This window comes from Equus przewalskii, chromosome 5, assembly GCF_037783145.1.
Source record: "Equus przewalskii isolate Varuska chromosome 5, EquPr2, whole genome shotgun sequence".
Lineage (NCBI taxonomy): Eukaryota > Metazoa > Chordata > Mammalia > Perissodactyla > Equidae > Equus > Equus przewalskii.
In genome coordinates, this window is record NC_091835.1 from 68,019,957 (window position 1) to 68,043,123 (window position 23,167).

The following is a 23,167-nucleotide window of genomic DNA, read 5'->3' on the forward strand; positions in this document are numbered from 1 at the left end:
TCCCCTTTATAAGGGCACTAATCCCATTCACAAGGGCTCCACCTCATGACCTAATTACTTCCCCAAAGTCCCACCTCCTAACACCATCACAGTGGAGGTTAGGATTTCAACATATGAATTTGGGGGAATACAAACATTTAGTCCATTGCAGGCTGTCTGGGCCCTGACCAGAGGCCATGAAACCCCCCAGTGCAATTGAGCAAACCGGCATCAAGGAAACAGGTTTCGCAGTTTGTTAGGTGACCTACATTCCAGATTAATTCTTTTTACTCTGAAACAACTTTGGTTTACTATCAGTCATTTCAGGCAGAGTAAAAGGGAAGAGCAGCCTGAATGTAAGATTTGTTTCTTTGTTTTCTTCTCTTTTTCTTTTCCCACAGTATGTGAGGCAGGCTCTGTCCCTTGGGTTCAGTACAAATAAATGGAGCTGCTGAGGGAACAAGGAAAGCAAGTTGATTTTTGTAGTTACCGGCTGTTCCACATAACCCGTTTACAAGGTCAGTAGGGACCACAACTTACCAAAACAAAGAAGTATATAATTTAAAATGAGGAAGTGTTGATCTCTGAGAAACAAGCAAAGACCTTTCGGGGTTTTTAAAGGGCTTATATTCCTGACTCTGTTGGAACAAAATATGCTGGAGGGTAAGGAAAAAAGTACATAGACTGGAGGATCAAAATAGCGAAGTGCTATAAAAAGAGGCCTGTGCGTACAGGCCCACATCTGTTAGACCTCTGTGCCAGCCTCCTTCCTTAAAACTGTCTTATAACTCAAGGGTTTGGGGATCATTCCAGGTTTGGATGATATGGGGAAATAAACATGTAATTAAAGTTGTGGATATAAAAGTGGTTCCACATTAATGTTTTTGGAGAGAAGACAGTGGTTCTGAAATTATAGCCTTAAAGCTGACCTCCAGAGGATTCCAGAGAGAAAGGCTGGATGCGCCAGTGTGACTTTAGAGAAGTTACTTAACTCCATGAGCCTTAATTTCCTCTTCTGTAAAATGGAGGTAAACAATGGTTTCTACCTCACAGGGTTATTGTGAAGCATAAATAAGTTATAGCATGTAAACTCCTCAGTCCTGGGTTGAAAACCCAGAGTGGTGACGCTGGTACTTGTGGTGGAGATGCTGGGGTGGAGGGGATAGGGCAATAAAGGAGTTGGGGGCTTTTATAACCCGAGAGACTAAAGGGCTGGAAAAGAATGAGTTGATGGGATTGCAAGGACTAGGAGCTACCCCTGTCATAACCCTGAAAGCCCAAATTGGGAGGAGAAGCCAGGCTGGCTTTTACACTTTGATTGGCTGTGAGGAGAAGGTTCAGCCAGAAGCCAAGGAATGAACCAAGCTCTGAGACAAAAAACAAAAGTCCTTTTTATGCCAGAACTAAAAGAACTAAGAGAAATGGTCTGACTTGGACTAGTGTGGAAGTAGGGCAGTAGTGTGCTGGTAAATGTTTAACAACCAGCTAGCAGTGGAGGTGAGAGTCTAATTTGCAGTATCCACCAATTTCCATGGTGTAAATACATCCACCATTGCTGATTTCAAGCTACCAACATGATGTTCAACTGGCTCACAAAATTCCCGAACATCTAACAGTTGGCTCTAGCACACAGCTGAACAGGGCGTCAGGCACAAAAGAATCGTAAGGGCTTCAGATTACGGAGAAGCCCACTGACTTGAAGTGGGAAGAAACAGGCACTGGAAGAGGCTGTAAGCTTTCAGCCAAATTAAACTAACCACTTGAGTTAACACGAGACTGTTTCGCCTCTAAGTTTCCTGTGTATAATTTATGCACTGATATTCCCTTGTATGGAGGTGCTGTTGTGCTAATTAGGTAGGAAAAAACAAATACGTATACTGAAAATGGCTGGCTCTGTGGCCCGGAAGGAGGGGAAGGGGCAGGTAGAAAGATGCCCAGCAAAGTGAAAGGAGAAAGATTCACAGACTCGAAGTAAATCCCCCACTGTTTCAGCTGCTGGCAAGAAGTCAGTCACAAGGAAAGAAGACCTCAGGGGCCTTCCACTTTGGGCTGCCTGGGTGCTTTTTAGGTACACGAATAAATAAAATTATTAAATAAACATTGCCATAAATAGAAAAGATTTCCAGACTCCAAGATGTGGTCCACTTACCAGAATAATCATGTAGATGACTGAAGAAGGTGAGTAGTTCCTTTTAATTTTCTGCAAGAGAATTTTACTTGTCTAACCTAAAAGGATGGGGGAGGGGGCTCTAGAGAATGGTTATTAATTACAGGAAAGATGAGAAAGAGCTTGGGGTAAGAAGGCTTGGCTGTAGCATATAAAGTGGAAATACAGGGGAAACACAACCTACTCAGTTGTTTCAGTTAGTCACTGTGAGGAAACGACCCCAAAGTACTGTATTTTTAGGGAACAGAAAAGCAGATTAGAACAAGCCAAATGACAACTCAGTGGAAATAAAATGTGAGATTTCAGAGAGGAAAGCCAATTCTCTCTGGTAGTCTCCCAGAATGGAACCAGCATTTCATGTAAAGAGTCCTGATGGAAGGGAAGAAGTCCAAAACACCACTCCAGACATGGGGGGAGGACTTTGAAAGAATGCCTAAGAAAGCTTTGAAGGTTGCAAATATTTTCAGGATAAAAAGAGCAATAAGTGAAAGTTAAAGGATCTAAGGATTATTTTTCCCATAAAAGAAAATTACATACTACCTAGAAAATAATGTCCTGCTCTTCTGTCTTTACAAGGAGTAAAAAGAAGAAAAAACAACTTTCTCAAAATACATAGATTTAAAAAATGCTTAGCATAAAGAAGGTGGTTGAACTTAACTGCAAGGAGTCCTAGCTTTTGTTTGGAGGTCCTGAAAGTAGGACAAATTGTCATTTTTTCTTGTTTTAGTAGTAGCCTTGCCTTAAGACAACAAATGCAATAAGTGACTTCCTTTCCTTATGAACTAGAGCCAGTAACAGGCTAACATAGGGCCTAGAAGTAAAATAAAAAGGCAACTGTTACTTTAGATATTTGTTCTGGGTTCTACCTCCTGTGGTTTAAGGTAAATTATTTCAAGTTTCAGGACCTTATTTCCCACAGTTCCATGATAAATATCTTTGCTAAAACCTTGCTTTGGAAAACTCTTCCCAGGCGCTATTGGAGTAGAAAATATTTTGTTATAAATTGTTTATGAGCACAGAATATTTCTATTCCCTTATAATTTGTAACATGTAATTTGTAACTGAACACAAATAAATTCTTCAGTATTACTGGTATCCTAGCATAGAAAACAGGCATTAGACTGAAAAAACATAAGGCTTGGTTTTATCTGAATTCTTTTCTCTTTACTAATGTTTTGTGGACATGCTACACGACAACAGTTTAAGATCCAATCTCCCCCAAGCCAGAGTAAGTATGCAACACTTCTTTCCATAAAGCATTGTAAGACTCCAGCAAAAGCCCCATCTGTAAGTATTTATTGAATGTTCTGGTGATTCTTAGGAGACTCTGACTAAATGAAGCATGTTTTCAACTCTGCTCATTTTTGTACTGGTCACGTGTACAGCAGATGCCTCAAGACACAGCATCACAGAATGTTAGGGCTGGAAAAGGCCTTAGAGATGATCCTGCTCAGTTCCCTCATATCACACATGCAAAATCTGGGGCCAAAGGAGAAGAAATGCCTGTCCAAAGTTATATCGCCAAAATTGGCAGAGCACTGGCTCTCTATTAATAACTCAACATGTTTGTGGTGAATTCTGGAAAATTTCAACTAGAAAGTAAAATCAGTTTCTGCTTTTTCTCACGCAGTAATTTTTAGACCAATAAAGACCTATTTACATTAAAGTTAGGAAAGAGATTCCCCCCCAAAAAAACCCCAGCAGGGGGGCAGCAAACTTAAATATGGATCCCAGGGGCTGGCCTGGTGGTGTAGTGGTTAACTTCACGTGCTCCACTTTGGTGGCCTGGGGTTCGCAGGTTCAGACACCGGACAAGGATCTAGCACTGGTCGTCAAGCCACACTGTGGTGGCATCCCACATAAAACAGAGGAAGATTGGCACAGATGTTAGCTCAGGGCCAATCTTCCTCTCACACATACACACACAAAATATATGGATCCCAATGCTTAAAATAATTTTGAAATGCAAGACGGTGTATCTTTATCTCTAATTTTGTCCACCACCATCACCACCTCCAACAGTAATAACCACTGATTTTATTTAGTGCTTTGCTATGTGGATTTGCTATGTATTATTTATCTCATTTAATCATCACAACAATATATCCACCTGAGAGTTATATATTATCCTCATTTCATAAGGGAGGAGATTTAGAGAGATTACAAAATTTGCTCAAGGACCCACAACTAGAAAACAAAAAAAGCCAGAATCCAAACCAAGGTAATCAGGACTGCAAGTCCTTAAATATATTGTGGTTCCTTGGGGGCTATCTGCTTGAATGAAGTGGTGGGAGTGAGAGGAAGAAAAAAAGGTATTTTGTTAAGGAATCATATGAAAACAGAATCTAGAAATAAAATGCCTCTTACTCTTAAATTGCCACTCTGAACTATTCTCATCAAGGTTACTAGTGACCTCCATATGGCTACATCCAGTGGTCATTTTTGGGTTCTCATCTTCCTTGGCCTATCAGCAGCATTTGACACTGCTGATCACTCCTTCCTGGGTTTCCAGGTCCTCGCACCCTTGGGTTTCCTCCTAACTCATTGGCTGTTCCTTCTCCATGTCCTTCGCAGGTTCTGCCTCTTTTCCCAGAGCTCAGTCCTTAGTCCTCTTCTCTTCTGTTTCTACACTCACTCCCTCAGTGATCTCACCCAATGTCATGACTTTAGAATGGCATTTATTTTTTTATTTTTTCCTTCTTCTTCTCCCCAAAGCCCCCCAGTACATAGTTGTATATTCTAGTTGTGAGTGCCTCTGGTTGTCCTGTGTGGGATGCCGCCTCAGCATGGCCTGATGAGTGGTGCCATGTCCACACCTGGGATCCAAACCGGCAAAACACCAGGCCACCAAAGTGGAGCATGCCAACTTAACCGCTCTGCCACGGGGCTGGCCCCTAGAATGGCATTTAGATGTGTATCTCTACCTAGATGTCTCTCCTTTGAGATCCAGACTCTCACATCTAGCTGTGTCCTGGGCATCTCCATCTCCATATGGACATCAACATCTCAGCTTAACATGACCAAAAACAAACCCCTGATATCATCCCCCTCCATGCCTGCCCCACTCACGGCCTTTTGCGTCTGTTGATGGCAAATTCATCTCTCACTCTTTCAGGCTAAAAATTCTGGAGTAATCCTTGGCTCCTCTTTCCTTCACATGTGAGCCTTTAGGAAATCATTTTGGCCCTGTCTTCAGAATGTAGCCAACTCTAACCACTTTTCAACACTTCTGCTACCACTCTGGTCTGAGTCTCGTTCATCTCTCAAAAGGATTACTGCAGTGAGTTATCATTTTAAAATGTCTTCCTGCTTCTACCTGTGCCCTCCTATAATCTATTCTCAACACAACAACCAGAGTGATCTTTAAAAATGGCAATCAGGTCACGTCACTTCCATGTTTTGAACCCTACATCGCCTCCCCATGTCAGAGTAAGAGCTACAGGTCTTGCAGTGGCTTACAAGAAGCTACAAGATCTGGCTCCCATTTCCTGTCCAACCTCACTGCCTACCAAGCTGGCCTCCCTGCCCTTCCTTCCAGGAACGCGAAAGGCTCGTTCTTGCCTAGGGGTCTTTGCTGCTCTAGCTGCTCCTCTTTTTTTTTTTGTAATTTTTCTTTTTAAGATTTTATTTTTCCTTTTTCTCCCCAAAGCCCCCCGGCACATAGTTGTATATTTTTAGTTGTGGGTCCTTCTAGTTGTGGCATGTGGGATGCCGCCTCAGCCTGGCTTGATGAGTGGTTCCATGTCTGTGCCCAGGATCTGAACCAGCGAAACCCTGGGCAGCCAAAGTGGAGCACGCGAACTTAACCACTTGGCCACGGACCGGCCCCCCTGCTCCCTCTTTTGGGACCACTTTTCTCCCAAGTAGCCTCTTGGCTAACTCCTCACAACCTTCAAGTCTCTCTTCAACTCTCACTCATCATTAAGGCTAAGTCTGACCCCCTTGTTTATATTGCAGCTCCCCCATACTTTCCCCTCCCAGCACTCTCATTCCACTTTACTTTGCTCTGTTTTTCTATAGCACTCTTCACCTTCTAACAAATTATATAATTTACTTATTTAGTGTGTTCATTGTTTGTCTTTCTTCCCTTTCCCCCTCTAGAACATATGCTCCATGAGGCAGAGATCTTCAGTTTTGTTCACATACATATTCCCAAGCACCTAGAAACTGTGCTAAATACATCTGTGGAATAAATTACAAAGCTGGAAAGCTCTACTAATTAAGACTAAAATATTTAGCAGCAGACTAAGATGCTAGTTATTCCAAATTTCAGAATATCCTGCCACACAATAGGAGCTCCATAAGCATTTTATGAAGGAACTAGGACGTGCAATCAGAGAAGGAACCTCTGCACATATTTCCATAGCATCCCTTTTGTGTGCGTGAGTTGGAGAGTATCTTGAATTCTGCCTATTCTATATCCAAAACCCATTTTTGCTTTCATCCCGCCTTTTCTTTCTTCAGGAAAAAGCCCTGTAACTTCTATTGTGTATAGCGGTCACTTTTGTTCTCCGAATATTGCTATAAACTTTATCACCCAGAGATGGTTAAGGAATTTAAGAACTAAGATAGCATGATGAAGTTGCGGAGAAAGAACAACTGAAATAAAGGATGTTTCTGAGAAATAAACCGTTGCAGGGCTGGTGGGAGCGGTGTATCTAGCATGAGGCGGTCCGAGGCGGTCCGAGGCTGTGAGGGCCTAGGGGCAGCTCCGCCGCTCCAGCTGTGTGACTTCCCACTAGTTTAATTCCTCTCAGCCCTGGTTGCCTCATCTGTAAAATAAGGATAACTCACAGGGTTTGTCGCACGGATAAAATGTGATTGGTGTGAAAAACCAACTACTCTGCACGGTAAGCAATCAAAACATGGAAGTGTTATTATAAGGAACTGAAAAAAACTGCTTTTGCACCAACTGGAAGGAGACTGTTGTTAGGAACCAAAAGGTTCATTTACAAGGAGGTAGGAAAAACAAGTAAAGAAAAGCAACCGAAAAAAGGTGAGAAGAAGGGCTTCAGGCCGGTGGGTGGTAATTAAGACCTGGAATGGGGCACCAGGCCCTCTCTCTCAGCGGCGGAGGCGAGGGGAGGCGAGGCGAGGCGGCAGCGGCCGGGCGGCTAGCAGGCCGGACATGTAGGGAGCTGTGGGCGGGGACCCTCGAGGGGCCGGGACCCCGGGGCTCCGGCCGCAGCCCCGTGTACCTGGCGCCTGTCCCCGCCCAGGCTTTGCCCACCTGACGCCCCTCCGCACCCACCGAGGACGGTGCGGACGCTCCGCCTTCCTCCTCGCTCCAGTCGCCGTCTCCTCCCTCTTCCCCACCCCAGGACGTCTCCTCCCCTGCTTAGTTCTGCTCTTTCCGAAGAGTTTGGTTTGAACTTTTGAACCCACCAATCAGCGCCGCGCGCCCCTGCTCTCCCGCGGGCCGGGTGCGGCCGGGTGACTGGCCCCGGGCCGCGCAGCTCGGAGGCGGGGCGGCGGGGACCGGTGCCCGCCCTCCGGACACGTGGCCGGGAAGGGGTATATAAGGTCCCTCGGGGCCGCTCGGCCCCACTACTTCTCCCCCGGACTCCTTGGTAGTCTGTTAGTGGGAGAGCCTTCTCGCCGCCCCCTAGCTTCCTGCAGCCCCTCGGAGCCCTAGGAGTCTCAGTCATGGTGAGTGCGGTCCCCCGGCGGTGGCGTGGCGGCGGAGCACGCAGTCCGAAGGGGCGGCAGGACCCGGGTTGCACGTGGCGCCGCGTCCTGGACGCCTCCCGGCAGACTGGCTTCTGGTGGGCGGGCTGGGAAAGCCGATTTCACCGCGCACACCCCTCTTGGGGCTCGAAGACGCGGCCTGGGCACTGCTCTCGGTGGGACGTGGAAAGCCCTCTTACTCTTAATGAGGGGTCTTAGTGATCTTAGTGAGGGGGCATCGCCCCAGGGCCCGCCACCGCCCAAAGCAGGCCAGGGAGCCTTCATATTGGTCCCCAAGGACTTGTGGAAACTAAAAATCCCTCCCCTCCATTTCCCCTAATGGCCTCGCCTTCCCACTGCCTTACACCCTAGACCCCTGGAGCACCTCGTGCCCTCCCGCGCGGAAGGTGCAGGCACTTCCTGGCGCCCCCTCTCCAGCGCCCTGTGACTCGCTGCTGAGTCACCTGTGGCCGGCTCTGGGGAGAGCTTTCAATTGCACGAATACACCTGGAAAATGCAGGCAGGCTCCTCCTCGGAAGGGAATTATTAACTGCCACGTTGTCTAATCCTGCATTTCTAGAGTTAATTTAGTGAGGTGTTTATAGTTAAAGCTTTCTACTTGTTTTTGTTTTGTTTTTTTGGTGAGGAAGATTGGCCCTGAGCTAACATATGTGCCAATTGCCCCCACAGCGTGGTTTGATGAGTGGTGTGCAGATTCACCCTGGGATCCAAATCGGCGAACCCAGCCGCCTAAGCAGAGCACGAACTAACCACTGTGCCTTGGGCCTGTCCCTTGAGTCAAGTTTTTAAAAACAAATCTCTAAATGGATATTTTCTTATAAAACCACAGAGTAAATTAGTACTGACAATGTATTCTTAGTATCTTAAAAAAGGAATACAGTGAATAGTCCACCAGTTACCCTTTTCAGAGACCACCAACGTTATCAAGTGTGTCTGACTGTAACAACTTGCTTGACAGCTTTTCACCAAGCAAGCCCAAAAAGATACTGTTAAAAAAGTATCAGTTATACTAGAAACACTTACACTGACCCCAGCGACCTGTTCTTGGGTTCAAATAATTTGGATAAAGACCATTTGGACGATCCATTTTCTGAAGCAGTTTCCGGATGTGCATGACCTAAGCAAAAGAAAATTTAAGAATGCAATTAACGAAAAATAAAATGTCATCAAGGCTTTAAAAAAAAAAAAGATACTGTTAAAAGTGTGATTCAGAGGGCATTATGTTAAGCGAAATAAGTCAGTCAGAGAAAGACGATCTCTATATGACTCCACTCATAGGTGGAAATTAGTATATTGAGAAGGAGATCTGATCGGTGGTTACCAGGGAAAAGGGGGGGTGGGGGGAGGGTACGGAGGGGGAAGTGGTGTACCCACAACATGACTAAGAAAAATGTACAACTGAAATCTCACAAGCTTGTAATCTATCATAACATTAATAAAAATAAATAAATTAAAAAAAAACAAAAAAAAGTGTGATTCAGAAAGCAGTGGACTGTTTAAAGGGCAGGAGAGCAGCAGACCTATTTAGGCAAATGCTGGTTAGATTAATAGGTTTTACACAAGACAGCGGCAGCTCATCCAGTTAGAGCTAGGTTAGGTGCCTCCATCACCTGTGTCTTACTTCATCTACTAGGAGGCCACAGTCTATAGGAGAAAGCAGTTTAGACTTCTGCACAATGAAGAGGTTTGGGGCTCAAAAGGCTTCAGTGGAAGAAGCGTTTCCTGAGAATGAGAGGATCTTCTGTTGGATACTTTGTCTTCTTGGGCGTGGGGTTCTTGTGGCCAGATCACTGGTTCTCTCCAGTTTTCTCAGGCCTTGGAATTTCCAAAGTCCAGTTAAAGGTAAACATGATGCAATGGTACTAGTCATGGGTTCATTAGGACAAGCAGCTCCCCTGTCTCCCACAGCCCTTGAGCCGGGCGAGTAGACGCAAGTACTGCTGAGTTTGCTGATGCGAACAGGAGACCATGATTGTCTCATGGAGCGGAGGTGGGGAGGAGGGGACTAGAAGACAAAGGTGTGAGCAACTGGGGTTGTTATCTCAGGTTATGAAAGGAGGCCCTTTGAGATCTCAGCTGTGTTGAATTTTCTTTAACTAATTTTCTATTAGCTATATAAACCTTGAAACCCTCTTACTCGGGGAAGATGTAGTGGGAGATGTTTGGAGTTGATATTTTGAAAGTCCTCTGCCGGTCTCCAAAGTAGCTAATCTGGCTCGTGATGAAATACAGTAAACACTCTTGTTTTCCTCTTGAGTCTGAGGGTATAGAGTCTAGGTCTGTTGCCTTATTTTACTAAGCAGGAATGCGTTTGATAACTTATAAATGACCTTGTTCAGCAAGTAAAGGAAAACAAACATTTTCTCGTTATCATCCAGTTCTTGAAACCAGACTTTCCACAGTGCCTGAGATATATGTACATTTTCCTAGGAAAGTGCTAATTTCTTGAACTCTTAGTCCTAGCTTTTCTTTCCGTGTGTTGCTACCAGCACCTCCCCCAGATGTGTTGATAGTGAAGGGAAAATGTTCTTCCTTAAGATTAAATCCTGCTAAGGGGTTAAAAAGCTGCCTCTGACCACAGTTTTTAAAATACAGCTAACTGCTGCTTATCTGGTATTTTCTCCGTGAGTCACATGGCTTTCGTCTGCTGGTTTAAGCTGGTTTTAAAGGAAGAGGGAGAAGCTCTTGTCTTTGAAAGAATAGGATTAAAGAGGGGCCAGAATGAACTCAGAAGGTACACAATCTCACAGTATGAATCAGAGCTGGAAGGGGGAGTTTTGCATGCCTTGGGGGAATCAGCAGGCATATTTCCCAGGCACTGGAGAAAATGTATGGCTATAGAACAGCTTATGTCATTCTAAAATGGTAGAAACCTGACCTTGAATATCTAATGTGGCTACAAAGCCAGGATCTGGTTTCTGGTCTTACCTAGCATATCTTTGGTTTTTCAAAGCGTTTTCTCTGAATTAGTCTTCAACAAAGAAGGTTGCTTGTGAAATAGTCCCTGGGTAGGAGTGGCCTCCAGAGGCATGATCATCTATCCCAGAGGTTAATTAGTCATTTAGGTGTGAATCATTCCTAAATGTTCCATCTGATGTGTCATATTCTGACATTTTCCTTTCTTCCACATCCACAGCGTGAGTGCATCTCCATCCACGTTGGCCAGGCTGGTGTCCAGATCGGCAATGCCTGCTGGGAGCTCTACTGCCTGGAACACGGCATCCAGCCCGATGGCCAGATGCCAAGTGACAAGACCATTGGGGGAGGAGATGACTCCTTCAACACCTTCTTCAGTGAGACCGGCGCTGGCAAGCACGTGCCCAGGGCAGTGTTTGTAGACCTGGAACCCACGGTCATTGGTGAGTTGACCACACTAACCCAAAGTGAGATCCCAGGGGTCTGGGACAGGAGGTCTGCGCTGGGGCTCCCTTGATGCCCTGGGGTTGGGCAGGCTTGTGCAGGTGGTTAGTGATGGGTGGCTGCTTTGTCTTGCTCTTCCAGATGAAGTTCGCACTGGCACCTACCGCCAGCTCTTCCACCCTGAGCAGCTCATCACAGGCAAGGAAGATGCTGCCAATAACTATGCCCGTGGGCACTACACCATTGGCAAGGAGATCATCGACCTCGTCTTGGACCGAATTCGGAAGCTGGTAAACACAGTACTTTATTTAAAGTAGGGGTGAGAGTTTTGTCTTCCACTTTTACAAGAGACCCAACTATAAAAATCATTCTTTGCACAGTAAAATGAGCCTTAGACTGCTCACTAAGTAACTGGACTTCTAAACCAGATGGTCCTGGGTTATAGGACAACTATGTAGGGCAGGGGTGGTAAGTATTCTGTTGCCTATTGCTGTGTCTTACAAGGCAGGTTTGGGCAATTGCTAATTCAGTCAGGGCAGTTTACCTGGAGTCAAGGTGAGAACCACGGAGCTTTAACAATGCTACTGACGTATGAGACCATTAAACATCCATGCTCATATTAATCAGACAGCTTCCCTGCTTCAAGCTGAGACATCCTTTTTAGGTCATCTTAGTCACACTGCGTGAGTAGGTGGCTGACTCTGACATGTAACTGATTAAGCTCATAAAAAAAATCTGGACTGGTGCCTTATGTTAATACAGAAAGTTCAAAGCACAAGAAGCTAGTATAACACTGACTAGAAACAGCCGACTCTGGAAACTCCCAAGAATGTTGAAAGTGGAGTCAAGGGAGCTCAGAAACAAGTGTCAGTCCTTGAAACTAGGAAGGCATGCATTTACTTTCCCAGCAGAGCACAGGGCAGTGGGAGCTGGCCCCGTGGCAGAAAAATCTTGGGCAACTATACTCACTCACATCAATAAAGTTGATAAGTGTTCTGTTTGCATCATTCTAATTAAGAGTCTGGCAATCAGATGACTCTTGGCTCCTGAGGCATGTGGGCAGTTTGTAAGTAATTAACCAAAAGTAGAGAATGAAGCTTTGGGTGGAGTACCTTGCTGGGGAAATCACATTATACTAAACCCAGCCACAACTGTCTATTCTAAAAAGAATGGCTTTGCATCATTCATGGCTTCATACTTTTCCAGATATTTATCATAGTCTTACCAGCAAAATTGGATTGATGGTTCCTGTGTTTGCAAGTCAAGCTTCAGCTACACACTCTGACTTGGAAATCAGGACCTGCCTTTAGGGGCAAATAAACCTAGTAACAGCCATTGGGGGTTCTGGAGTGAAGTTCATTAACTACGAGAACCATTGTATTTGTTCTTGGTGGTGTTCCTGCGTCCACATGAGGCTTAGCGGGCTTGATTGCCCCCTACATTCTTCTCAGAGTATGGACTCACAGGAGAAGTGAACTGAGGGTTGGTAGAGAAGGTCCACAAATCTCTGAGCACCTTTGAAAAGTGAGGGTTGCCATCAGAATACTTCATTTGAAGGTTAAAATCGTCCTTTTGTAGAGTAGCAGTTTGTTAACCAGAATAGCTCAGTCGGAAAGCCCAGTGACAGAAGGCCTCATGGAACGGTGACAGTAAATCGCCTTTCCCAAGATGAATAGGCTTTCTGGTAAGTAGTGCTTACTGTGGCAAACACCGGCCAAGTACTCGTTTAATTCTCAGCAACCTGAGGTAGGTTACTCTTCTCATTCGATAAATGAAAATTGAGATTGAGAAATGACTTTGGTCAACGTCACTCAGCAAGGAACTGGGAGAGCCAGATCCAGCCCAGCCCGTCTCCAGCAGCAGGGCCTTGGAATTAAGCTATTCTGTCGTATTCCAGCCTGGAAAGCAGCCGCCAAATCTTCCTACAACATCGTTGTACGGGGCTTGTGGTCCCAGTCTGGCCCTTGGTGGCTCTCCAACTGATAAGAAGTTGCCCTTGCTCTGCGATCACAGTGAGGGCACCAGAGGTTGCCCTCCTGGTCACCAAAACTTGAGCCCCGCATCCCTTCCAGAACTCATGATTCCTCTACCTGTGGAAATGAAAATAGTTCATTTTAAAATATCCTTTTAGCAGATTTTCACCCCAAGGAGCTGATTGTGAAAAGTTTCTCTGAATCACTTAGCACTTAGAAGCTCTTCATGACTGCTTTCTCAGCAAATACAGAAGATTTTTTAAAATGTTAATCAGTGTTATTAGGATTCAAAGAAGTCATTGCAGCTTTCACTGAGGCTAAAATTAAGAAGACTCTCTTTTCTTTTGCAGGCCGACCAGTGCACAGGTCTTCAGGGCTTCCTGGTTTTCCACAGCTTTGGAGGGGGAACTGGTTCTGGGTTCACCTCCCTGCTGATGGAACGTCTCTCTGTCGATTATGGCAAGAAGTCCAAGCTGGAGTTCTCCATTTACCCAGCCCCCCAGGTTTCCACAGCTGTAGTTGAGCCCTACAACTCCATCCTCACCACCCACACCACCCTGGAGCACTCTGATTGTGCCTTCATGGTAGACAATGAGGCCATCTATGACATCTGTCGTAGAAACCTCGATATTGAGCGCCCAACCTACACTAACCTTAACCGCCTTATTAGCCAGATTGTGTCCTCCATCACTGCTTCCCTCAGATTTGATGGAGCCCTCAATGTTGACCTGACAGAATTCCAGACCAACCTGGTGCCCTATCCCCGCATCCACTTCCCTCTGGCCACATATGCCCCTGTCATCTCTGCTGAGAAAGCCTACCATGAGCAGCTTACTGTAGCAGAGATCACCAATGCTTGCTTTGACCCAACCAACCAGATGGTGAAATGTGACCCTCGCCATGGTAAATACATGGCTTGTTGCCTGTTGTACCGTGGTGACGTGGTTCCCAAAGATGTCAATGCTGCCATTGCCACCATCAAGACCAAGCGTACCATCCAGTTTGTGGATTGGTGCCCCACTGGCTTCAAAGTTGGCATTAATTACCAGCCTCCCACTGTGGTCCCTGGTGGAGACCTGGCCAAAGTACAGCGAGCTGTGTGCATGCTGAGCAACACCACAGCCGTTGCTGAGGCCTGGGCTCGCCTGGACCACAAGTTTGACCTGATGTATGCCAAGCGTGCCTTTGTACACTGGTACGTGGGTGAGGGCATGGAGGAGGGAGAGTTTTCTGAGGCCCGTGAGGACATGGCTGCCCTTGAGAAGGATTATGAGGAGGTTGGAGCAGATAGTGCCGAGGGAGAGGATGAAGGTGAAGAGTATTAACCAGTCTGCTGCAGTGTTACACTCTGTTGTCTTGGAAGTGTCTTATTTCTGTTCTGTGAAGCTGCCTGTTGTGGTCCTAACTTGTCAATAAAAGTGATGTTTCTGTTTTCAGTGTGAAGCTGGCTTCTGTATCACAGTAAACACTTGCCCTGCTTAATCTAGGCCAATTAGGGATGGAGGAGGCTGGCAGAGGATCCACCTGATCATTTGATCGACATTTCAGGTGGCTTCTCTGTACTGTACAAAGGTGTGTCTGTTTCATGGACAATTGATGAAATCATTTTGTAAGTGAGGTAACAGGCTCAGGTTGGGCCAATGCTTCTCACACTTGAGTGTGGATGTGAATCCTCTGTAGATATTAAAATGCAGGTGCAAATCTAGGTCTGAGGTGGGGCTTCAGATAATTGCGTTTTTTAACCAGCTTCCAGCTGATGCTCTCGGTCTGCTGTGACCACACTACATGGAGTAGCAAGGGGCTAGGTGACATAGCTAATAAATGGTGGACCCAAAATTAAAGGAACCAGCCAGACTGCCAGAACTGTTGCTGTCAGTATTTCATGAAATACTAGAGTCACGTGGCGAGGGCTTAGAATTGTGCTGATTTATTCCATACTTAGTCAAAACCTACAATGGCAAGATTATACTTTAGGAAGTTACTGCTTGGAGAAAGTGGAGCTGGCTGAGAGAAAATTCCAATAGTCACAGGTTGTTACAGTGTTGGTACTTGACCCAAGGGTATGTCATGGGGAACGTTTGAAGTACGGGAGGTGTGAGGAAAATTGAAGAGTGATGTGTGTGTAGGAAAGATCGGAGAAGAGTTGCCTAATTTGGACTCTTTGAAGCACCTGTTGGAAGCAGTGTGGTTCTTAGCGGGGCAGGAGGGAGCTCTGAGGTTTTGGTGGGGGAAGAAGGCAGGAATATGGGTGGCTGGAAGGCTTGGTGACTGGTACTCAGGTGGCCTATAAGGTTAAACTGAGCAATGGGAAAGGACAAGGATGACCAAAGGGCCAGGCCTCACGCAGAAGGGAGGAACCAATTCTGGTGCTTGGGTGCTGGCAGGATGGGAATGCCAAAGGCAAGACAGGAGATGGTGGGTACAGAGCTGCCGACGGTTCACCTTTGCTCCGTGACTGAGCTTATTCCGATGGTGCTCAGTTAACTCTCTTCTCCCACTGGTGTTTTCACCCCTTAGCCACTGCTCACCTCTGCCCCCTTACTCTTTGAGGCGAGCATCTAAAAATGTGCACGTTCTATCTGTGAGCACAGCACGGCACTGCTTCCCACCTGAGCTGCTTCAGCTTGTGCTCAGGAGCATCTTACAACATTCATCACTAGAGCAACCAAGGTCTTATGTCTTTCAGGGCAAGGTCCAGACAGCCCCATCCTTGAGTATAAAGCCAGTTAATGTTACTTATCAGATGGGCCAGGTTCCTCCTGCAGCCTGAGCTTGGGGGCATCTGGGATGAAAATGAACCTTTGAGAAGTCTGCCAGTCCAGCCACCAGAGGGACACCTGGAGACCTTCCCAACTTAGGAGATCTGCTGATTGCCACAGTGTGAGCTTTGGAAGAAAGAGGACCCTCACGTGTGAGAAGGAGCAGAGAAACCACGATACCTGAGAGGTCCATTCTCTGAGCCAGCCTTTCCCAAGCAGGGTGCCCTGAGAATGGGATTCAGGGGCTCCTGGGTATAATCCCTCAGCCACCAGAACAGCCTGGTGGAACCTGGAGAGCCTGGAGCCCCTGGGCCAGTCACCCCGGCCAGGACCAGCCCCCTCCAACTACCTCAGTAAGCCTTACAGGCGAATCATTTTCTACGTGTGCCAAAATGTGCAAAAAAAGATTGGAAACATTTAAGCAGCTGCAACAGTGTGGGGGTGAAAGAAGGTGAGAGAAGAGTTTAGCTGAGAAAAAATATTCCAGTAGAACGGAGCCTGGGGAATTGGAAGAGCAAAGTGCCGGTGGCTGGGGAGGGATCTGTCCTTGCAGCGATGATTTTCCCCTCCTGTGTTATAGCCAGGGAGGGAATAGAAGTTAGCCTGCAGCAAAAACAAACAGACCCCAAGGTCTAGGTCACTGCTTTGTGGCTGACAATCATCTGATCTGCCCTTGAGCGCAAATGGAAAGTCTGGACTCAGAACTGCAGCCATCACTGATGCTGCGGATGCTTGATGGGGATAAATGGAGAAAGCCTAAGAGGCTGCAGGCTCTGAGACTGGCTGTGGCCCCAGATTCTGGCTCAGCAGACAGAGCGCTTAGGCTGCCCTCACTTGACCTGACTGGAGCGACCATCTTCCACCCTATGGAGGCTGCCGGCCACTGAGGGCCCCGGGGCGCAGGCAGAGCTGCTGTGAGCTGGGGTGAGAAGGAGAAACTGGCTGTGAGGGGCTGCTGTGCTGTCCTGTCTACCTGCCATCCTGAGTGTTTGGGAAGCAGCTGGCAAATGGCTCTGTCTTCAGGCCTCCAACTTGTGGAAGGTGTGTGTGGCAGCCCTGAGTGGGGTTGTGGGAGGAATGGGGGCTTTCATGTCTTGGGTGTTTCTTGATCTCCACAACACCCTGCGAGGTGATGCTATTGTATCCATTTCCACAGCTGGGGAAGTTGAAGCGTGGAGAGATTAAGTGTCCAGCCTAAGGCTACAGAGCAAGTGGGCAAATTGAAATTTGACCCCAGAACTCTGACTCCAAAGCCTGTGCTCACTCCATTCTACCGAGCAGCCTCCAAGGAGCACCAGAGGAAGTCGTCGCCGCACCTGGCAGCCTTTCCATCCTGGGGAAGAAGGGCCACGTCCCGGGCCATGTCAGGCAGGAGGCCCACAGGGGCCAGCCCTTGCGTGGACCACTGGATGGAGCCACCACCACAGAAGGGAGATCTCGTTATACCATTCATTGTCAGATCATCTCCCAGGAGCCTCATTCCTGGGCCCGGGAGGCAGCATGCTGGTCCAGATGGGCAAAGCCAGCTGGTCCGCCCTATCCAAGCCTGTGGCTTCCCTAGTGAGGAGCGTTTTTGTCCAGGCCTCTGTCTGAACTCTGAATCAATTCTCAGCTCATAGATTTATGGTGTCCTTGCAGAGTAGCTGCTACCACCTGCCTGGACTCCTGCTGACAAGACACCAGCCACAGTGCAGACAGGACAGCTCACACCTGGAGCATCGCACCCCTAAGCACAAGGGGCCAGGATGGTCAGCTCGTGTCAGCCAAGGCCACAAGGTGAAGCTGGCAGAGATGGCTCCTAGAGCCTGATGCCAGGGCAGCTGTCTAGGAGACCCAGGGCAGCAGAAGGTGTAGAGAGAATAGACCTGATGTGTTGGGGTTGTGGGGCTGGGAGAGGTTCCCACCTTCAGCCCTGTGCAGAAAGTCCCCTCTGCTGACATCTCATTAGCCTGTCACTGCCCCGTTCATTCCAAGAGCCTGGTGTCCCTGAGTTTGTCAGCCCTGAGCAGGTTCTGGGACAACAGTTCTTTCTTCTCTCACAGTCCGTCGGAATCTGCAGCAGGAGAAATACTCAGCAGCGATGACCCTCACAGACCTAGAGACGTCTCTTCTAGTCATAAGATAGAAAATACTTTTAACCACTTATCTCACACCAGAAGACTTTCTCTCTCTCTCTCTTTTAAAAATAAGAACAGAATATAAAGCTTTCCTAATTACGCAAGAGTTTTGTCTACATTCTCAAATTAGTTTAATCCACTGGGCGGGGGGATAAATATTAAATACCATCCCACTGCTGCCCCTCCTTCCTTCCCCACACTCTGCTCTTATCAAATATCTCATCGACTCACAGGAGATGTCTAGCCTGGCAGTAAACCGATACTGAAATGCCCCTGGCAAAGGTAATCATGTCCAACTATACTATTTTAACAGCCATTTCAGTTTTTAAGTTTAATTCATTATTTTTGGAAAACCTATTTGGTGCAAGCCCCTGTGTTGGGTACTATAGGGAATTTGTTTAGCTTTTTTGTCCCCCTCAGTCTGCAGAGACAGATCACACAGGCAAACTCAAGGCAGTATATGCCACATGTCAGAAGAGGCTGTCACATGTTGCGTCGCTACCCCAAGCCATCCCCGTGGGTTGTTCTACCTGCCAGCGCAGCCCAGTAGTGCTCAGGCGTTGGGCAGGGGGAGGCTGGGCCCCTCCACCCCTAGGGTGAGTCTTAGTCCTCGCTGATCCAGGTAATTCCAGTTCTCTGGCGGGGATTGGTTAATGGAACCAGCATGTGATGCAATTATGGAAATGAGAGGTGAGATCATGTCTGCTGGTGGGGGTTGGGGAGAAGATGTTCCAGGGAAAAATTTCCTTGCTCTTAAAAAGAAACGAAGGGAAAGCATTTCCTCTCTGGAACCTTTGACATTATTTTGTGAGCACCTGATACTTGAAGTGGCTGCAGCCATCTTATGACCACGAGGGAACAAACGTTAGGACAAAAGCTGATGCTCTGAGCATGACAGAGCAGAAAGATGCGGAGAACCTGGGTCCTTGCTAGGATGTTGAGCCTTTGAATTAACCAGCCCTGTAACTTCTCTGCCCCTGGGTTTTTTATTATGTGGGATTATAAATCCCCTTATTGTTTGGGACATTTTGAGTAGGGTCTTCCATTGCTTCCTGCCAAAACCATTCTAACTCATATAAGAGCCTTATGCCATAGAAACTTTTAGGAAAATAATAAGAAAACAATTAAGACCTATTGAGAACTGTATAACTTCCTTTCCCGTGCAAACATTGCCCTGGGAGAGCAAAGACTCCATTCTCTCCTTCCTATCCTCAGTTTTTGGCCTTCCTCTCCCTGCAGTTTCAGGTCAACCAAACTGATCTGCTTTTTCCTTTCAGTCTTTCCAGGAGACTTGGCCGAACTTAAACCATAAATTGAAAGCACACAGAGGCCTGAAGAGTGTACCTTCTTCCCTTTGATATGTAACTGTGATGGAGCCCTGGTCTGACCTGCAGAGGTATGGTCGAGCAAGCAGGCCCACTCTGGAAGTCATCTCTTCCCCGGAAGCCTAGCCAGAAGGGGCCTGAGCCCAGGGCAGCCCCAAATCTAGAGAGCTTTGAGCTGCCCTTGGAGACAAGGGGTTGGTGCCGGGGAAGTCTTGGGACAAGGACGGGAGCAGATTCTGGAGGCTCCAGGGTGTGAAGAGGGATCACTCAACTGGTGGTTCCCTGTTGGGGGGGGCTGGTCCTTGGGTCCCTGAGAGGCTTGTTCTCCTTTTCTGGCCCGTGCAGTTTCCTCTACTCTTTCTCCCTTCTCTCCTTTCTACCCCTGCCCTCATCGCTCCTCCCTCCGCTTCCATTTCTCCCTCCCCTCTCTCTCCCATGCATCTCCCCCCTTCCCCACCTCCAATTCCTCCATCAACTCCCTTCCCTCCAGCCTGGGGCCAGCACAGCAGTGTGTGCAGAGAGAATGCCCCCGGAGAGGGAGGGAACGTCTAACAGACACTGACAGTCGGCCCTCGCTGGCTGGGAGATCCATGGGCTCCAGAAGCTGGATGCTCACAGCCAGTGGGCCCAGGTGTCATGAGCACCTGCGAGACCGGCAGGCAGAGGGCAGGCAGGGCAGATTGTAGGGCCTCGGACTCTGAACCTGTCTGTTCAGCTCTTCCTGGCCTCTCCCTGCAGGAGGTGGGGTGAGATGGATGGCAGAGTGTCACAATTCCAGAAAAGAGCCTCTTGGCAGCTGGCCTGATGGGCAGGAGCCCCCGTCCTTCCTCATCTCAGGCACATACATGTGCTCAAGCCCCTGCCGGGGTAGGGAGGGGTGACCAGGGCTCCTCTAGCAGGGGCCAGAGCCAGGGCTAAATGTCCTCACAGCCCATGGAATTGTCAGGACTGCCTCCCATCTCAGCATTTCATTAGGAAAATGGGGACTAGGAGGCCTGAGTGATCCCAGAGTTTCCCAGGGGCTCTAACTTTCTGGGATTCCAGGCTGAGGGGTGCGTGGAAGGTGTGTGGAGGGAGGGAGTCTGCCAAGTGGGCCTGCATAAAGTCTGCACCTTCTCTTGGGCAACCCCAGTAAACAGAGTTGGGGGTGGGGGATGAAGCCACTGCCCTCCATAGACTACCTGGCCATGGGCTGCTCTGCAAATGGACCCTTCAGCTGCGGATGACGTCCTGTGTATGTTCCAGCTCGGGCACCACCCCGAGACCAGTTGCCCTGCCTCCCCCTCCCCTGCCCCTCTCTGCATAGGGACTGCTGCTCATTCCACCCGGAGGATCTTGGAGCATCACCCCGTGAAGGAAGAGCTTACAGCTCCTTGGGGGCGGTGCTCTGAGACCCACCATGACCTTTAATGAATGCTTCTGGGGCCGGCCCCATGGCCGAGTGGTTGAGTTCACACGCTCCGCTTCAGCAGCTCAGGGTTTCACCAGTTTGGATCCTGGGCACAGACGTGGCACTGCTCATGAGGCCATGCTGAGGAAGCGTCCCACATAGCACAGCCAGAAGGACCCACAACTAGAATATACAACTACGCACTGGGGGGCTTCGGGGAGGAGAAGGGGGAAAAAAGGGAAGATTGGCCACAGATGTTAGCTCAGGTGCCAATCTTCAAAAAAATAAATAAAAGCTCCTGTTATGACCCAGTGCCCTACTCAACAATCTCTGTGCCTGGAAAGAATGTCAGAAATGATTTCATCCAACCTCTTCATTTTACCAGTGAGGAAAGAAAGCCCAGTGGCTGGCCCCAGCCTGGGACCAGGTTTCTCGGTTTGGGTGAGGTGCTCTTTCCTTGAACATGAGACATCTCAAGTGTAAACACCTCTGCCAGGCTTTCCCACCCTCCATAAACCAGACCCACCTACTTAGGACTCCCACAGCTTCCCCTCTTCGGCCCTAGTCAGGCTGTCCTCACTGAGGCTTCATTGTTCTCTAATATATGATCTTACAATATGGGGAAGGGGAAATGTTTCATTATTTTTCCCAGTGATTTGCATTATATTTAAAAAGAAGTGAGGGGCTGGCCCAGTGGTATAGTGGTTAAGTTCGCAAACTCTGCTTCAGTGGCCCAGGGTTCACGGGTTCAGATCCTGGGCACAGACCTACACACTGCTCTTCATGCCACACTGTGGCAGCATCTCACATACAAAATAGAAGAAGATTGGCACAGATATTAGCTCAGGGCCAATATTCCTCACACGCACACAAAAAAAGACATTGACTTCTTAAAGAGTCTAGGAATCATTGTCTTATAGACGGTCCCAATTCTGAAATTGTCTTCAGATTGACCTTTTAAAGTCATAAATCAGACCAAGTCATTCTCCTGCTTAAAACCCTCCAATGGCTTCTCATGGCATTTAAAATAAGCCATCAGCTCTGTACTCTGATTTACAAAGCCCCACATGCTCTGACTCCGTCCACTCCTCTAAGCTCACCTTTCCCTCTCTCCTCCCCGCCCACCTCACCCGCTGTCTCCAATTCCTCAAACCTGCCAAACTCATCCCAGCCTCACCCCTGTGCTCTGGCTCCTGTCTCTGCTAGGGGACAACTGAACATAATCCTGGATTTCGGGGGAGATAGCTATGAAGGCATTATTGGGACAGTTGGGGGATTTCAATACGGACTGTGTATGAGAGAATGTTGTACCAATGTTAAATTTCTTGAGTGCATTAATACTACTGTGGTTATGTAGGAAAGTGTCCTTGTTCTTAGGAGGTGCGTGCTGAGGTATTTAGCGGTGAAATATCATGATGTCTGAAACTGACTTTCAAAGGAATTGTGGCAAAATATCAACAATCAGTAAATCTGGGAGAAGGGTGTATTAGTGTTCATAGGAGCATTTTTTCAACTGTCCTCTGGCTTTGAAAATCTTCGAAATAAAATGGGGAAAAGATGGACAATTTAAAAAAAAGAATCTTAATCCAGGTATCCTCAAATTTTCATGTGCATTAAAAATCATGTAGGAAGTCTGTTAAAATGCAGATTCTACAGAGTCAGAAGATCTGAGTGGAGCACTGGGATCTGCCTTTTAACAGGCCCGCGGGTGACTCTGAGTCAGGTCCCCAGGCCACACCATGAGAAGGGAGATTCACTTAGCATTCTGTGGCTGTAAGCTACTCTCCGGTTCTCCACTTGACGTGTAGCTGGTTGGAAGGGTCAGGCAGGCAGATGGAGTTGCGATGTTATAATGAGGGCAAGACTGGAGATTGTGGACACAGTTGGGGTGGTGGTGTTGGGGGCGGATTTTGCCTCCTTCTCTGGCTTTTGGCTTCTGGGGGGACAGAGGAGGCTCCTAGCGTCCAGGGGAAGAATGAAATCAGGGCTATGAACTCCTAATACTAGTGATGCTTTTCTATTTCACACACCCTAGGATAATACTCCTCATCTGTAAAAAGGTGGTCATAATAACTAATTTTGAAGCACCTCCCAAATTCCAACCTTTCATGAGCCTTGAGTCGCAGATGTGTTCAGACTGCAGACATGTCATTCCAACTTCTTGCCAGAAGGTGGCAGCAATATATCTCTATATTTTCCAGACTGACAACCATGGGAAAGATTTTTTTTAAGTGCCTCAGGGTTGCCTCCAGTTTAACCAACATTTATCTGACCTGGGTCCTGTGCTAGACACCACCAACACAAAGGCAAATAAGACCTGATCATATTATCCGGAGGAGTGGGGAGGAAACATGTAAACATATTACTGGTTTACTATGTGTGTGACCTTGGGCAAGTTGCCAAAACTCT

The 23,167-nt window shown here is 47.5% G+C and overlaps 1 protein-coding gene across 1 annotated transcript; it reads left to right on the forward strand.

Moving 5' to 3' along the window:
• Positions 1 to 7,460: 7,460 nt before the first annotated feature.
• LOC103552206 (tubulin alpha-1C chain) lies at positions 7,461 to 14,603 on the forward strand. The gene is made up of 4 exons (XM_008522056.2): positions 7,461 to 7,795; positions 10,971 to 11,193; positions 11,336 to 11,484; positions 13,518 to 14,603. Exons 1-4 carry the CDS (start codon positions 7,793 to 7,795, stop codon positions 14,490 to 14,492), a joined length of 1,350 nt encoding a protein of 449 aa, XP_008520278.1. The 5' UTR covers positions 7,461 to 7,792; the 3' UTR covers positions 14,493 to 14,603.
• Positions 14,604 to 23,167: the final 8,564 nt, after the last annotated feature.

Bases quoted from the DNA above. Each gene is read 5' to 3' on its own strand.
- LOC103552206 (XM_008522056.2), top strand. The intron at 11,194-11,335 runs GTGAGTTGACCA...TTGCTCTTCCAG, and splicing joins CCTGGAACCCACGGTCATTG to ATGAAGTTCGCACTGGCACC. The intron at 11,485-13,517 runs GTAAACACAGTA...TTTCTTTTGCAG, and splicing joins TGGACCGAATTCGGAAGCTG to GCCGACCAGTGCACAGGTCT.